Source organism: Drosophila mauritiana, chromosome X, assembly GCF_004382145.1.
Source record: "Drosophila mauritiana strain mau12 chromosome X, ASM438214v1, whole genome shotgun sequence".
NCBI classification, from domain to species: domain Eukaryota; kingdom Metazoa; phylum Arthropoda; class Insecta; order Diptera; family Drosophilidae; genus Drosophila; species Drosophila mauritiana.
Window position 1 is genome coordinate 1,165,642 of NC_046672.1, and position 17,017 is coordinate 1,182,658.

General features: G+C 47.7%; 6 protein-coding genes across 7 annotated transcripts in view; 3 read left to right on the top strand and 3 right to left on the bottom strand.

Moving 5' to 3' along the window:
* The window catches only part of LOC117146465, a 138,914-nt gene that overhangs the window by 102,542 nt on the left and 19,355 nt on the right, over positions 1-17,017 (bottom strand). The gene's annotated exons all lie outside the window — the stretch shown is intronic.
* The window catches only part of LOC117146471, a 51,744-nt gene that overhangs the window by 15,372 nt on the left and 19,355 nt on the right, over positions 1-17,017 (bottom strand). The gene's annotated exons all lie outside the window — the stretch shown is intronic.
* On the bottom strand, positions 1,392-3,167 carry LOC117146463. The gene has a single exon (XM_033312697.1). It carries the CDS (start codon positions 3,165-3,167, stop codon positions 1,392-1,394), a length of 1,776 nt encoding a protein of 591 aa, XP_033168588.1.
* On the top strand, positions 7,544-8,289 carry LOC117146483. Its single transcript, XM_033312723.1, has one exon. The coding sequence runs from the start codon at positions 7,611-7,613 to the stop codon at positions 8,214-8,216; it is 606 nt and encodes a 201-aa protein (XP_033168614.1). The 5' UTR covers positions 7,544-7,610; the 3' UTR covers positions 8,217-8,289.
* On the top strand, positions 8,993-10,297 carry LOC117146479 (mediator of RNA polymerase II transcription subunit 15). Its single transcript, XM_033312718.1, has 2 exons — positions 8,993-9,098; positions 9,397-10,297. The coding sequence occupies exon 2, from the start codon at positions 9,397-9,399 to the stop codon at positions 10,213-10,215; it is 819 nt and encodes a 272-aa protein (XP_033168609.1). The 5' UTR covers positions 8,993-9,098; the 3' UTR covers positions 10,216-10,297.
* LOC117146475 lies at positions 12,089-15,942 on the top strand. Of its 2 annotated transcripts, none has more exons than XM_033312714.1 (3): positions 12,089-12,387; positions 14,041-14,411; positions 15,173-15,942. In XM_033312714.1, exons 1-3 carry the CDS (start codon positions 12,385-12,387, stop codon positions 15,858-15,860), a joined length of 1,062 nt encoding a protein of 353 aa, XP_033168605.1. In that variant the 5' UTR covers positions 12,089-12,384; the 3' UTR covers positions 15,861-15,942. The 2 variants fall into 2 exon arrangements, with proteins under 2 accessions (XP_033168605.1, XP_033168606.1); XM_033312715.1 differs by having other exon boundaries at positions 12,090-12,387; positions 14,044-14,411.

The window sequence follows — 17,017 nt, forward strand, 5'->3', positions numbered from 1 at the left end:
AATGTTATTTCATTTATTTAAAAACACTGATAAGTCACTGGAGTGACTCAATGACCGTAGTTCCCCAGGATTTTGCTCTCTGTACCGCAGATAAGCCCTGATCCTCTGGTCCCTGGTGCCTAGTCCCTTACAACCGCAGCGGAAACACGAATCTGTATAGATCATGGCATACTCTTGGGCGAAACTGTAATTAAATCGCACGCTAGATTGAATGCTTCATCACTTTTTCGAGCTGATAAGTTGTCGGGCCGGCAGTGCGAAACTACAAAAATATAAACGGCGGACTTATCGTGCGTAATGCGTAATGACTGGGTTTACCTAGCGAAATTGGGCAATTCTACGGCCACTGTATCTGAAGTTTTTACCGCGGGCTCTGCCTTGGAAGAGGCACTATCGCACTCGTGGTATCTGGAATGCCATCGGTGCTTTAATTGCTTTTGCACTGGATATTTCGGTTTCGGACGTCAGCTATTCCCAAAATTTATAATGAACCACAACATTTCATAAGCGATATAAAAACCTATATTAACATTGAATAGATGAGGGAGGTAATTTAAAAAAAAAAACAAATATGCATCTAGCCCATTTTACCATAAAGAATGGTAATGTAGTAAAGAAATTTATCTGCTGCAATGCATTTATTCCTTCCACTAGATTAATTAGCGTACAACAAGTCTACGATGATTCGTGGGTGTTTCGCAGGAACCAAGGTTACCGATAAACGCCCACTTTCCCGCTGTAATGAACAGTGTTCCGAGTTAATGAGGTTACCTTGCTCGGCATGAAACTATACCAAAGTCGGGAAAGGGACGCAGATGAAGACTTCGGTAGCGCCCCAAACCCCCCTCCCCACCACACACGAAGATTGCTTTTTCATTTGCTCACTAGCCGGGAACAATCAATCACTGCAAATTCCGCACCTATCACATCAGCGGAATCGGTAGGGAAAATACGCTGCAAACTACTGGAGTATGATGGATGGGGGTTTTCCACTTCCAGATGATAAGTCTCGATCGCAGCTTGGGGTAAACATTTATTTTTAGAACAGTCTCAAATTAACATAGTGAGTACTTTTATCGCACGATATAAGTATAATAAATAGAAAAAAAAAGAAAAGGTTGTACACTTACTTTAACCTCGAATTAGTTAGCTACAGGAAGTATATCTACAGATAACTTGCATTTTGGGACACTTTGATGTCCAATTCTATTAAAGCATGAATAATTCCTTTATCAGCAGTGTAGATAAGCATACAGCCACCAACCGTTTAACCCTTGTCCAATTCTTCAGACACACAAACATCTTAAAACTAGTAAGTTTACCTGTATAAACTTTGAAGCACTGAACGAACCAACAATGCGAGACAAACCTTAGCTGTAATGATCACAAACTTATGATAATGGCTTCGGAGGCAGCAGAACAAGTGGCTGAAGCGGCTGTTGCTCACGGTCCAGATCGTCGCCTTCCTGGTCCAGCGATTCCTCCAGCTGCTGTTGCTGCTCCTCGGGATCGCTGATTTGAGCCAACACATCGTCCAGATGAAGCCACACATACTCCACAGCGGCCCGCAGTTCGCCGGCAAATTTCCAGACGCTGCGATCATCCGTCAAATTGGTTAGGTTATACTTGTCATCGGGTTCCCGGTAGTGCTGCATTTGGGCAAAGGACGTGTTCAAGGTCCGGGGGTTACATCCGCCGGGCAGCCACTTGAGGGTGAAGTGGTTGTGCAGCGTCAAGGAAAGACGGGCGTTGTGGAAGCACTTGGTAGCCCGTCCTGGCATAGAGTACTTCCTGATCCGCTGTGTGTGCTGGAGGACGTACAACTCCCCGGCGATAGCCTGCTCCTCGTGATTGCTGAACTCGGTGGGCACTTTGGTGAAGTACGAATTAATGAAGCACAAGGCAGGGAAGCGACCGGCACACTTGCCGCCCTTTTCGACTTCTAGGGCGTGAGCCTTCTGCACCAACTGATGCCAGTTGCGGTTGTCACCCAGAGGCATTATCACCTCATCCACGTCCACGTTGACCAGATAGTCGTGCCGGTACAGATTCCTGTAGAAGCAATCGTTGTAGGGTATTAGTTCGTTTAGTCTCTTCTCTAGTTTCCTGTGCTGCAGCAACATGTGCTGGTAGTGTCTCAGTCTGGGCATTCCATTGGCCAGGGTCAAAGGTCTCAGCTCCAGGTATCCAGTGCGCTGATAGTAGTCGAGGACCCTCTGCACCGCGGGATGAACATCGTACATATAGGCATAGATCCGTGAGGCTCCCAAAATTCGCTGCAGCTCAAACCACTCGATAAGGCGCTCTGATAAATCCACATAGGGAAAATCGAATCCCTTGAGGCAGACTCCAAAGTTCAGAGGAGCTTCATTTTGACTTTGGATAGTGGCATTTTGACTCTTGGGATTTTGAGAGGACGGGATCACCACGGGCACTGACTGCTTCCGATTCATGTTGACCCTCAGCGAGTTTCCCGCCTTCTCGCAATGCTGCGCAACTAGGGACACTGTTTTCGGAAAGGAGTTCACGGCAGGCGGCGGCAATTCACTGGGAACCGGACAGCTCAACAGGTGCGGGTAGTTAAGATTCGGCTTGTTGCCCCACGCCTTGACCCACACACTCAGGAACTCCGCCACGGGCACGAAAATGGGTTGCCGATAGTTCTCGAACCACATTTGACAATGGGTTGGTGGGAACTCGTTGCCGATCTGATTGGCAGTGGCCAAAATCCTTACCGTTGGCAATTTAAGCCCTTTCCGCTTGTCCAAATAGGCGGCATATAGCCGAAATGTCACGTTCGAGTTGACGAAGGTCTGCCAGTAGATGTTGTGCAGCTGCAGGTCCAGGGGATCGGGATATAAGGCACATGTTTTGTTTATCTTGTAGCCCATGGGCTTGGCCCAATGGTACCAGAAGCCATAGTCCACCTCGGGCAGTTCCTGCTCCAATTGCCGCACCAGTACCTCTTTTATGGGCTCCTCCAAGTGACGAATCGGTGGGGGAGTTACCTTCGCAGCCAGTCCGGCCTCCACGCTAACACCATATTGACCCAAGGGCGTGGGCTTGAGATAATCCGTGCGCTGGAGAGCACTCAGAAGGACGAAGACCGCCAAGAGGGCCGCCGTCACCAGAATTGTGAGCCGAATGAAGCCACCTCTTGTTGACATTATGCTCGACTGCGTACTGAGCACTGAAGATAGTTTCCCCAAAGCAGGAATCGCAATCTAATCAAAACGAGAGTGGCTGCGATAATAGCCGCCTTCATGTTGAATTATCTATGGCTGCGAGCTGTTGGGCTTTATCAATTAGCCAAATTTAGTAGGACCTATCCGGTCGCATAACAATTATATTTACGAAACGATTGGATTGTTTTCATCGATCTGCAAGCGGGGATGTTAATCGCTTTGCCTAACTGGATTTGGCGTGTAAAACCCAACGATCTTTGCGGTCAAAGTCTCGCGCTTTTACGCAGAGTAGAAATACTTGTGAAAGCTTAATTTCGGTGTAAATTGTTTCCGCAAAACTATGCAACGATAATTCCTGGTTTCCATCCCTTGAGCATCGTGAATGCTTTTGTTTTGCTTCGTTCCGTTTCCTCCCGCTCGCTATAATTTTTGTTTACCCTACTTTTATTTAAACTTTTTGCACTTCCTTCCGCTCCTGCTTTTGCTGTTATTTTTACAAGTAATTTTCAAATTATTTTATGAGGGGGATCCGTAGGGCTTTTGGCCGGGTGCGAAGTTTGCTTTATTGACATTGTCACCCCGGTTGAGCTCAGCTCGTCACATTGAAGCAACGAGCACCTGGACGAGGACGAGCATGAAGTCGAGGGAGATGACTACGGACTCGGGACTACAAATACCTCGGTAACGACAGGATAATAAAATTGTGAAACAACTTTTTAATGAGAAACACTTTTAGCACATTGCAGTGGCCAGTGGACGGATTCCCGGTAGTTGGTAAAATGTTGCTTCCTAGCCCCAATGACGGTCATCATAATGATGATGGAGAAGAAAACGCTGATAGCAGTCGAAAAGGACAGGACAGGGCAGGAAAGTTCAGTCTGTCTGTCGGGCCAGGACGCTGGGCTCACCTGTTGACGCAGTATCAAACACCAAGTATCCACGTTTTGCGATCGATTCTCGGGCGGCGGAATAAAATCTTTTTCGTAGTCTGATGAGTCGGTCTGGCTTTCACAATGAACATTTTGCGCCGCACTACTGCAAAACTGCAAACTTTGCGCCGTAATTGCCCAGAAAAGTAACACAAATGAAACGCATTGACGCTTAATTACTTTTGCTAAATGGCACGAGCCCGTCAGCCATCCTCCATCCTGCATTCCAACCCCTTCTCGTCCTCGTCCTCGTCCTCGAAAAGTACTTTTCAAATGGAGTGGGCGAGGCAAACTGAAGGGAAAACGAGTGGGGATGGCCTGAAGGTGGAGCTCCATTTGCTCCATGCGGGTGTTTGGCTTCGGTTACGCTCATTTCTCGGCAATGCTTCGAATTTCCACAGAGTCTGTCTATACTCCCCTCCTAGCAATTTACGGCATTCACTTGCTGACTGACAACGTCCAGAATGATTGCTGCCACAACGCGTAACGAATCGTAATCAATGAATGATTGCATTATGATTCATAAATGAAGCCCTAATTCACACGCATGCAAGCAACTGTATTTACTCGTAAATCACTCGCATATGCATATGTCATTAGAAACAATCTGGATCGTATGTAGATACAATCATGTTGGAAGCGAGAAGCGGGCGGGTTGATGTATAAATAATATAAAAAATATTAATTTAAATTATTGCATCATGGTGAGTACCTACTTCTAATATCTTTTAATTCCGCACCCCAAAACACATTCCCCTGATTGCAATCGTGCAGCGTAATGAACATGTGAGGCCTTCAGGGTGCTGCGAGTCGGCACGATTTGACTTTTGTCGACGTCACAATTTGGAGAAGTTTACCCACTTCTGGCGCCGCACAAACTTGGCCCAAAAAGTTGCCCTGCCACTTGGCAAATGCAAGTTTTTGATTAAAAGCCACCACCGCCTCCTGTTCCCACTTTTTCAGTTCCCAGTTCCAGCAGCCAGCAAAGTTGTGTGCCAGGTCTAGGGCCGGAGAAATTGTTAATTGAATGCATTTGGGGTCCTTGCAATGTTTGCCTGTGCGTGATATGGGGCACTTTGCCAAGAGGGAGCAAATGAAGGAGCAAGCTGAAGGTGGCAGGCTGGAGGTGCCCTGGAGCAGCTGCTTCCCTGCTCGAAGAGCTCGCCGTCTCCCACTTAGCCAAAGTGCGGCGCAAATGCTTTGCCATCACTTGGCTAACAGACAAAAAAGTATTGGTAGCGCGTTGTTTGCTAGTTGGGTCAAATACATATATTATCCGAACAGTGTTGCTTCCACACCAGACCAGTGTTGAATAACTGATTTTCTTTGTATTTAGAAATTTCTATTTACCCACATGTTCAACCTCTCAGTGTTGGCGAATCATAGTGCTGATCCCAGAAAATAGTTGTGAAGGGAGCACAAAAGGGTTCTTTAATCGCAAAGTGGTGGTCACATGTGCCCCAATGCTGGAAACATTTTTGAGGCTACCTAGAGAACCTCGAGAGCATCCCCATTCCTCCCTCACGGATTTATACAGGTGGTTGGGTGGTTGGTTGGTTGCATTAAAAATGCATTGGCCAACTCGTTTATTGTTGTTCCTTGGCAGAGCTTTGGTTTACTTTCATTTAGACGAGCTGCTCGCTGGGAGGGCCTGATGATGCAAGCTGCAGCTGCAAGGATTCCACTCCATATTGGGAGACACACACTTTTCATTAGCTCAAAGGAAGAACCATGGATCTGAGCTCAGCTCAGGTGGAGAAGGTAAAGCCCTTAAAGTTAAGCGCATGGGAGCGGAACAAAAGTTGCCTTAAAGTCGTTGCCAGTCAATAATGACAGAGGATCCCATAGGATAGGATGCCGTTTGGAAATGGTAAAGCGAATGCGGACGGGGATTCGAATCGGTGCTGAAGCTTCGGCCCCGCCCACTCCGTGTCCGTGGGCGTGGCAGATGAATGAGAGGAGCACAGCTCCCCGAAACCCCGAAAAGAAAAGCAGAAGCAAAAGCAAAAGCAGCTGCAGATTTTCTATAAAAGCCGAGGCTAACGAGATTTGATGAATTGCAAGTCTTTGTGAATGAAGCTACAAGAAAGCTGCAGCATGAATAGCCCCGAGGCACCGCCAGGCCGCCTCCCACTCCTTGCGCTTTTTCATCTAAGCCAGGTCCACATAAAAAAACCCATTAAGTGGTTTAAAGCAGTGAAAAAGCGCACAGCACACAACAAGCAACACAGCAAAAGAAAAATGCAGTTGACATGAAAGCCAGCCAAAACGGGGCGATACAGGGATACAGGGATGGGGGTGGTTGGTCGGTAGGTGGGTGGGTAGGTTGGTAGGTTGGTAGGTGGTGGAGTCAGACAGTTGAACAGTACAGCACAGCACAGAGGAGCGGAGCAACAATGCTCACCCAGAGATGAGATAAGAAGCACAGCCGCTGGAGGAGGACAAAGCAGCTTGACGAATTACTTGGCAGCTGCTCCTAGTGAAATCCCTGGGAGAACCAAGGAGCAGCAGGCGGGGTTGGGGCGGGGTAGTGCGGGAAAGGACGAGGCGCAAGAAATTTAATTTGACCAACATTTTGATGTATCAAGTTCAGTTGAAGCCGAAGATTTATGACTTGCTGACAGAGCAAGCGGAGCAGCATCAACAGGATTGGGACGTCATGTCGGCAGAGAACAGTGCGGAGCAAGTGCATCCACGGCTTTATAAGACTATTTGCAGCTCAGTGTGGCAGCTCAGCATGCCCACGCAGTATGCTGCAGTATGGTACCATGAAGGCATTTACGCTTCAGCTGAACCTTTGGTCCGAAACAGCTTAATAGTTGTTAAAGCTTTAATAAATCGATTGCTTGCGTAACTAAGAGATTTTATTCCATGCCAACCAACTTCATCATCATTTAATATGTCATCTTGGTTTACCAACGTACATATTACTTGAACAGATCTGGAAAAGCTTATCTATTAGTTTCTCCATGATCATGCTGAAGCTTTAAAGTCCAAAAGTTGGAGCCGCAGAGCTTTGGCCGAAGAAAAATGAAAGTAAGCTGACGACTATCGAGCGCATTTCCCATTTCCACTTGCCTCACGTAATGAGCCCACTGGAAATGAGGAAAACAAGGCCTTGACATCTAAGCCTGTTTGACTTGTGGTGATAATTGCCATTGGCGGTGTCTGTGACTTCAACTGTGACGCGGACAGTGACTGTGATTACACAAAGAGGAAACCGATGCCATTACCGATGGGGTATTCTGCCCCGCAAGAATGCTTTATCAATCATAACTCATAAACTATGCTTTGGAAAGATAACATTGAATATATTAAATATTGCCTTTAACAGCTCTAACAGAGTTTACAACTTGCTTTTTGTATCACTTGTGTTCGGGGTTGAACAAGTAGTGACTACTGCTTTAAAAGTCAGTCGAATAATTCAGTTGACGGCTTCCTGGCCCGAACTTACTCCCGTAAAACTGGAAGTGTGTACTTAGGAGGACGTCTGGAGATGGCTCGACTCATGGCTTTGATCATGGCTGTGTTGCTTCACTCGGTGCTGGGCATCTCGTACTACTACTACTTTCGCGAATCTCCCGGCTCCGCTGCTCCTCTCTTGGGCGCCTGGCTCTTCTCCGCCTGCGTGGTGACTCTTCTTCACGGCGTGAGAATGTTTCCAAGTGCCCTGCCCGCCGATCAGCGATTCAGGAATGGGAATCGAAACCTTCGCGGCAATGAGTCCTCCTGGGCATCGCTCTTACTCGAGACAGGCGTCTGCTGTTTGGTGCTGGATCTGACGCTTAGCAAACTGTGGCATCGCATAGAGTCCCTCTGCCAGTGCGCCATTGTGGGCATACTCCAGGCCTTGGCCGTCGAGGAGCAAACCTTCCTGGCTTGCGAGTACTGGACTTTGGGCCTGACTACCGGCCTGATCGGCGGCTGTCTTTTGTGGCTTTCCCTATGGGCCACCGCGTTGCCCCAGAAGCTCCGCTGCGGGATGCTCGACTGGCGTCGCACCCTTCATCGCCGCTGCTCCGCGCTGATCTTCGGAAGCCTCGAGCCCGGCACTCCAATGCCGACCCAATCCCAGGGAAGCGCACAGAGCTTTGCCACCTGAGACGGAGGGGTGACCATTCCACTTCCACAGCCATATCACTCTACCTCAGTCAATAGCTAAATTTATGGTTCAAATTATACTAAAAGCGTTTTAATGGGCACAGTGGGACACAATGGGCTGCTTCACAAATCGAATTTTGAATAACCATAATAGTAAATTTCGATTCAAAGCGTAGTTTCCTTCAGCTTCTTTAAGAAAATAATAAACCCCAAAAATGGCACATTTATTAAATCGCAAGCCCACTTTCTGGCGGAATCCATGAAGATAATTTCAAGCGGGCAACTACCGGCCAAACTACCAACCACTGGGGGCTGTCATCCCCTCGAAAAAGATTTGCAAACCCGTTAGCCGTAGCCATGCCCATGTGCAATGCGGAAGAGGACCGATCTGAGATCCAAAAGCGACACGCCCCCAAACAACCGATTCGGTTTCGGATTCGGAAGACGGAACGCAGCGGCTCAAAGTGAAGCAAAGCAAGTCGATCGAAAGCGAAAACGAAACCATTACTCTGATGCGCGATCGATGGCTGTAAACTTGAACTTGAAACGTAGCCAAAAGCGATGGACACCACGACGGCAACTAGCAACTTGCAACATGCAAGAGCCTGGCACACGCAACAATGCCGCTGAAATGCTTCCAAGGCAGTGCCAGCCAAATGCCGTTGCTTGCTGGCGCTGCCGTGTTTCGCACTGGCTAAAACTGCAGTCGCAGCCGCAGCCTGTTGCCAATTGCGGGAAATTGGTCGGGTCGTCGAGCGATATAAAAGCCTGGCTGGCAATGCAGCCGTGTTAATCAAAGCGCGTCGCTCGCCAGGAGAAGTGCAAGTGTTTTCCACGCTCCCAGGCAGCATTCAAACTCAAATCGCAGGAAAAATTCAGCGAGGTGAAATACGCATACCTTTTTTTTCTGTGCTTATAATAAAATCGAAAGGTGCTCCAAGAAAAATTTGTCCTTCGTGTTGCAGAATTAACTAAACTGCTAAGCAGATATAGTTCAGTTACAAGTGCGGCTTACGATAAAATGTTTCTATTTCGGATGCACTTGCCGTCCTTAAAATCAGTTTTGGGTATAAGCAGTAAAATGTTATTTTATAATATCCTTTGGGTTAACAAGTAAAATAAGTTATCGCAAATATATTTCATGAACACGACCCCTTAACTTTTCTCCTCGCTACGTGTAGATGCTGTGCCACCGACACATTCACATCCATTGCCACCTGTTCCTGCTGCAGCTCCTGGTGATGCCCTTACTTCAGGGTTCCCCCGTTTCGAGTCCGGAGATAGCTAGTAAGGGTTCCAAGTCGCCGAATAGCCTGGCACAGGTGCAACAGCAGCAGCAGCAGCAGCAACAACAGGAGGCCCACCTGAACTCGCTGAGTGCCTACGCCAGTGGTTACGACATGGCCCAGAACCAGGCTCAAACCCAAAATCAGCTTCAAGGCCAGATTCTATCACAGACGGATCCGGCATTCAAGCCCTCGTACAAGATGCCCGAGATGGAGACCAACTTCACGCCCATGCAAACGGCGGGAACACCAAGTGTGGCCAGTTTACCATCGACTCCCATGCTCATGCAGTATCTTCCGGCCCAGACAATCCAGGATGGATCCGGAAACTCGGTTCAGTACCTTCAGCTGATTCCCACCCGACCGATCATAGTGCCCATCTCGCCGTACCTCTCGGCTGCCGCAGCGGCCGCCGGATCTCCACCAGCAATCTCCGCCGGCGCACAGCCTGACTTCGGAGGACGAACGGCCACTGTTTTGAGTGCTCTACCGCCCAATTACGCAGCTCTCCAGGGTTACGCCAGTGGGTCCATCAATCCGGCCGCCGCCTTCCGCAATACCTATCGGATCAATCGCGAGGCCAAGGACAAACACTTCCCGCCCTCGTTCTCGCTTAATCTCAACGAGTACTTGCCAGCCGCCTCGATGGGACTGCCGGGAGGCCATGACGCCTCCGCCAATGGTCCACATGTGTACCTGAGGACCAGGTCTTAGGATGTAAGCTACCGCCAAAGTTTCGCAACGTTTGAGCCTCTTTGTCTCTTCCAGAATAAAGCCTTATATGTATATATGTAGAGTGAGCCTGTGATTATTTTATGCAAGTCTAGATCCTACTCAATTCAATCTAAGCCCTTCCACCTTGAAATGTTACACAATACGATACGAGTATAACCCACCCTACCATCTTGTGACTATAGAAATTAGTTTTCCCATAATTCAAGAGCCGCGATTAATATAATGGGAAAAGCTTGGGCAGTATATAGCACATATGGCAAAACTGTTTGCTTTCCATTCAATTTACATAACTCCCTTTTACCATATCTGAGTCACTGGTGTCGTTCTTCAGCGGGCTTCCACCTTTCGTTTCGTTTTCACACCAACCCAAACACCGCCGTGCTAAGATGACCCAACCAACCAACCTAACGAAACCCAAATAAACCCAAATGAAATCCAGACGTTACCGTATCTAGACTGTTTATTTGCACAGCGCCAAACAGGGGACAGTGAGCAAACAACACACGCCTCGAATGCAGGAGTGCTCCTCCACCTTTTAGGCTGGAAGGTCGTCTTGGTCTTGTGCAGAATGCAGGCCATTGTTTTTGTTTCTCTTCCATTTGCGTGAAAGTGACCAAAACAGACTATTTCGCGCCCGACCGGAACAGAGACGGCTAGTATGGTTTGGTTGGAGCGTGTGTGCCGTGCCACAAAACCTTGGAGTTGCGTCAGTGCTGCCAGCCATTTCGTCTGTCTACTCCTAATTGTCACAATTTGACAAATTTATTTGGAATTAACTGGCTCAAATCGAAATTGGGCCATCATTGCCTCTATTCTCAGTCGCGGAGTAAGTAAAGGGGCGCTCAGGCCAAAGCATCTTTCACTTGCCGCATTAAGTGGAGCAAATGACCAAAGGCCTGCCCCCGGCGAAACATCGACAATGGCATACACTTCTGGTTTGCGAGATTTCTATGTAACGCTTCTACGATAACAAATTAAATAGAAATAAAGTATTCAGAAGAATTTGAACCATGCAAACCATTCGACTGAATAGAATAGATCGACTTTGATAGATCGCGAGGAATTCTATCGGTTATTCCTAAAACGCGTTATACTCATCGGACGACCCTTTTCAGTTAGGGTACTAAACGCAATTTGAGAGGCATTCCACTGCGCACTGAGTGCCACAATTCACTTTCAATCACCGACCATTCCACATGTCGTCGATGCATCGACGATGACGAGATGATATGCTCTCGATAATGTGGAGGACGCCCCGTGGCGGTGAATCCCTTGTAATGGGATTTGGATTTGGATGGGTCGGATGGCCACTTGCCACAAAGTTTTGGCTGCGGAAATGAGCGGTTATCGATGGTCTGACTTTGAGTTTGAGTCCGCGGCTCGAACTCGATTAATGGTCGTATTTTCCTCCAGATGTATGTAGATGACTTACATAGCTGTATAGCTGTTTCGAAGGGGTGCGCGCTTCACTTGTCCGACGTTGTTATAACACTTTAAAACGCGTAAATTAGCCTTTGTTGTTGCTGGGCGGTGCTCGCTTTGTTGCCGCTGATTGAGTTTGAAATGATTTCAATTTGAGTTGCCGAGCTTGCAGCTATTTACTTTCCTTTTCAATTAATTGCCGCAGCTCTAAACGGATCCAATCCGCCTTTGTGCTCCCCATCCAATCTATTCATCTTTCCATCCTTCGCTCATCTGCATCTCTAGCTGGCCAACAAATGCGGCCCATTTGGTTCCGATACTCGAGATTCGGTTTGGAGTTTTGAGTTTCAAGATCCGAGGCCCGAGACCAGAGAGAATTAGACGCCACTACTATAAAACGCCGTGTCAGAGCTTCGCGCCATTGCAGTCGCCTCAGCGCTCGTCTCCCGCTCGGTTCGGTTTTAGTTTTGGTTTCACTTCCCATTTGTCGACTTCATTTTCAGTTTTGACTGTTGGACATGGCTCGAGTTTAGTTTAGTGCTAACTTTGTTTTTTTTTTTTGGTGCACCTGAGTGTGTTACGTGCGAACTGGTGAATGTTGTCTGTGCTGGTTCCCTCCAAGGAGTGATCATCGTCATTTAGCCGGATCAAGGCGGTCAAGCAGCCCCATCATCAACATTGCCACAAGTTATTATCGGAGGAGACCATAAACGGAATTCTGTAATCATGGTGCGTTTTCGGCCGACTCGAAAGGAATAGTATCTCAAAAAGATACATCAGTAGCGTGCAGATTCATACATTCATAGTACGGTCAGAGCCAATAGTACCTTAACATAAAGAAGATAGGAACATTTCTATTGTGCGAATTGTATACAGAATATGATTTATAGGCAGCTAGCAAATATCAAATATTAGCTGCAGAGAGGATTAACTATTAGGAAAACTAACCACATAGTGCCAGAAAAATAGATTAGCAGTGGTGAGAAGGAAACGCAAAAATGTATATACGTCCACTTTTACTCGAGTTCATATTTAGACAGCGAAAAAGGGAGAACGGTTGATTGAGTTGTTCGAAAACAAAATATCTCTAATGAGCCCAGCTGAGACAATTTCATGGTCCGCGAATTGATTAATGGTATGATATGTCACCAGGGTATTATTATTAGGTCGGACAAAAGAGTGGAAAGTTGGGTGAGGTAGTCGGCCGGATAAAAAGCGACATATTAATAGATATGTACATAAAAAGGGGAGAGTCAAGTTCATTTGCATTGAGAAAACTAAGTTGAAAGGGCATTGAAGCAGGATTTGAAGCGAACAAAAGTCTAAGCTTCTTTAGCTATTGAAACATTTGACATTGCCCTTCCCCCGATAGACTTGAACTGCAAGCAACAATCAGCCGACCTAATCGAAGTTTATTCATTCGCTGGCCCTGTGCCTAGTTTGTGTCTTAAGTTTTTCGTATGCTCGTCAGCTCGGTTTTTTCATTTTATTTTTCCTTTGATTTTTTCTGCACCCCTGTTTACACTATGTGTGGTCGTTTTTTGTCCATGTTTCCATGGAAGATGGGCGCAAATTACGCGTGTTAACGATGCGCACTTCATTAGCTTCTTGAGGCCATCAATCAAGCTGCATTTGCATCTCGCGTCTTATGTCATCTGACCTGGTTGGGATCATTAGCCGGACCCGGGGTCGCCAAAATACCCAAAATAATTTCAAAGACCGCTAAAACTGGGCCACGCATGTGACTTAGTGACTACGACTAGTTTTGCAGAGTGCGCAGCATTTAGCGGCAAGTATTTCCACATCAACTGGAATGCTTCTTCATCGCGTGACAAATGGTCGTAAGTTGCTTGGTCAGAGCTTGCAGTTTCGATTTACAGATTTCGGTTTAGAAAGGCCGCTCTGCAAGTGGCTTATCAGTGGTGCGGCCTTCGCCAGCAGGTGCAAATCGAAGTGAAGAAGTGGCTACAGTGGCTACATTGGCTAAAGGGGATGTTACACCCACCGCTGGGGCTTGGCCTGCCCAGATTTCACACCGCGATTTGTCTCGGACCACATTCCGCTGATCGGCCGACCGACCGTTCCTCTTGAATGCGAACAAGGCTGCGAGAAACAAAGAAAAGCACTGGGAAATCCCCTACCCGCCCTTTTGCAATTTCGAGCTAAATTAAAAGTGGTCGAACGCAATTAAACGCATCAATAGGCGCTGGTGGGCGTGCCCGTCCGTTCGCAGTTTAGAGAAAGGCGCCAAAACTAAACCTTTCACCGAAGTCAAAATTGCAAAAGACACACGAATACACTTGCTGATAATTGATTGTGATATAATGTTGTTGATATGGGCCCTTCTAATGTTTGCCCCTCTTGTATTTCTCCTACTTTCAGCAGGTGTTGCACCACCTGATTCTTCTATTCCTCGTTTTGATTAACGATGTCCACGGCATCCTGCCACCTTCAGGCTACGACGACGACACTTCGCCACTGCCACTCCGCCTAGACGACTTGGAACGGGACCACCTGCAGCAGTTGGACCTCAATCGGCCGCCACTCTTGCCCAATCACTACGAATGGCACCCGGATGTGGCCGCCAGTCTGCCGCCCAGCTACATTCAGGAGGCTGCCCAACGGGATCGGGAGCGCGAGCGGGATCTCGAGCGTAATCGGCGACTGGAGGAGCTGCGTCAGCTGCAGCAGCAGCATCAGCAGCTGAGTTCGGGCTACGCCTTTCCTGTCCACCTGCCAGGTGTGCTCTATGTGTGAGTATTGGCTACAAGCGAGCTTTCCAAGCTTAAACAACTTTTTTGGGCCTAAAACTGGGTAAGGAAAAGCCCAAGTTTTAGCTGAGACCAAAAGGGGTTCCCAAGCGAAAAGCTCAAAGCTTTCAAGTTCAAATTAGGGATTGGAAATTGTTACGAAACATAAATAGCATAAGACAGAATCGGATAAATAGCAAACGATTATTACAAGAGAAAAACACATTTAAGAAAGATGCGGAGAGAAACATTTAGTTAACCTTGGAGTGCTGTAAATTTGAATTTTCCAATTGCAATGAATAGTACGAGAATTTATTTCGTAAACATCGGCAATCTACGCTCAAGAATTGAGACGTGTCTTCAAAGTAATATTCATAAATAAAAGCCGTAGAATGCAGCTAATAACAATGTTCACTTAACTCCCGACCGTTGATCAGGATGGTTGCCCCTTTAATGGCCAACTGATTGAGGCAACTAGACCTCAATCGGGCTCTTGATTGACACGTAAATTGCCGCTTGAGAAGATTGCAAATTGGCAATAGAAATGCTAATCGTAATGGCGACGGAAAGGAGCCGTTATTTTGGGCCCAATGATCGCTCTCAGCCAACTTCGGATGGCCAAATTAGTTAGTTAGTGGCTAAAAGTGTTGAAATGGCAGCATTTCACTTACAGCCGCATTAGCTTCCGACAAATGAAGCAAACGATTGCTGTAATTTAAAGGACTTAATCCGTTCGCTAATCAGCTTCTCTTCGTTTCTTCCAGTGGTCCCACAGCTGCCACGCCCACTCCCACGCCCTCGGCAGCGACGACGACAGTGGCCTCCTCTGCCACTCGATTTGCCAAACCCATAGTTCCCTACGACTTGGAACTGGGGTTGCGCCCCATTCCATATGTAACCAGTAATGCCCTGCCCCTTCCAGTGCCACGCCCCCTTCCGACACCCCACGTCCGAGCGCCGTTCATATACGGATTTACCGGCCAGGGCAACCGAGCTGCCAGCCACAAGCTGCCGGTTCAGCCCCTGCTGGTCCAGCAGTCCAAGCAGTTCGCCTACGCTCCCGCTCAGCCCCCCCAGCGGCACTACGCGAATGGGCCACGGGTTCCGCTACCGTATCCCCCCAGCTTTGTGAGCTTCACCACTCGGAGACCGGGTTCGGAGCGGAGTAGGCCATTCCGGCCATCGCAGCCGGATCCCACGCCCGATTTGTTCGCTGGACGCTCCTCGAAATCACTGATCGACTCGTACATTCCCAGCTGGGAGGTACTGCGCCTGATTAGACAGCACCAGCCGCAGCAAGGATTCACTCCCATCGCACGCCAAACGCTCGCATATCCCGCTCCGGCGCACTTGAGGCTCTACAAGCGAGATTCCCAGGAGGACCGGTCGAGAATCGTGAAAAAATCGCTGAGACAGCCCGGCAAATTCAAGGAAACCTTACCCGAACCATAGAGTTCGAGTTCGGGCTTAGCGTACGATTTAATTTTTTGTTTCTTAATTTACCTACAAATACGAATATTTATTGCTGCAGAAATAAGTTGGTATTTTGTTTGCCAGGGTAAACCTTATGATGGGGCCTTTTGGTTTCTTTACGGGTTCGAACGTTTATGCATATAGAACCGATTACCCTCAGAGGTGAGTCTCGTGATGAAATTAGTTTTCTCCTAAAGTCATCAGTTGATCGCTGATCACATAACAGCATACACATGGGCAACAAGCCGCATCCCCAGCTCTGGAACTCTTCAGCTCGCCATTTAAGCCAGGCCAGGCCGGGCCATCGCGGGCCAAAAGCGAAGCCAATCGCATCAAATGTGCAATATGTGACTTTGTCAATGAGCCAGTTGAGCCCCAAAGCCACCGATTCGATTCCTTGGACTCTCCCCCAGAGGTTTTGCTCACGTAATCGCGGCCATAAACCAAACAGCCAGCAATAACAAACAATTACGGTGCGATGCCACTCGGAGTGGCCACAAAATTATGATTTGTGTGGCAGTGTGCAGAGATGCTGAGATGCGGAGATGCAGAGATGCGGCTTCGAAATCCACGAGACAGCAGACAGAAGACACGAGACTGAAAGACGGACAGGTGGAGATTTATGCAAGTAGGAAGCGAAGATGCTGCAGTTGCAACTTGCGATTTTCGAGTTGTGGCAGTTGTTTGTGTTGCCTTTTTTTTTAGTTTCGTTTCGTTTTGTTTCGCTGTGTTGCGCTTCTTTTGGCCATCTCATGGCTGTTAATGAAGCACAAAATCGCTGCATTGTTTGTCACCCATTAAATATGCAGACGACAGACGGAAAATAAGGATGATAATGATGATGATGCCGCTGACGGGCAGCCCTGCCCTGCTTTAAAGGGTATTTCCTGGCTGCCGTTCATTCCGGTGATGACGAAGATCACACTGAGAGAAATAGCATATGAAATCTCGATGTTTCTGTCACATAATGAGAACTGCATTGAGACGAAGCCAGTGACCTTCTCGTGGGGTCACATCACGCTCCAGTTGATCGAGTCAAACTAAATCGTAGGCTCGATCGTAAATACGCATTCGAATTGATAAAGAAAGGGTCGCGCTTTGTGGACGATGCCCACGGTCAGCCTTCTCGATCTTGG

Bases quoted from the DNA above. Each gene is read 5' to 3' on its own strand.
- LOC117146463 (XM_033312697.1), bottom strand. From the start codon at position 3,167: ATGTCAACAAGAGGTGGCTTCATTCGGCTCACAATTCTGGTGACGGCG.
- LOC117146475 (XM_033312714.1), top strand. The intron at 14,412-15,172 runs GTGAGTATTGGC...CGTTTCTTCCAG, and splicing joins CTGCCAGGTGTGCTCTATGT to TGGTCCCACAGCTGCCACGC.
- LOC117146483 (XM_033312723.1), top strand. From the start codon at position 7,611: ATGGCTCGACTCATGGCTTTGATCATGGCTGTGTTGCTTCACTCGGTG.
- LOC117146479 (XM_033312718.1), top strand. From the start codon at position 9,397: ATGCTGTGCCACCGACACATTCACATCCATTGCCACCTGTTCCTGCTG.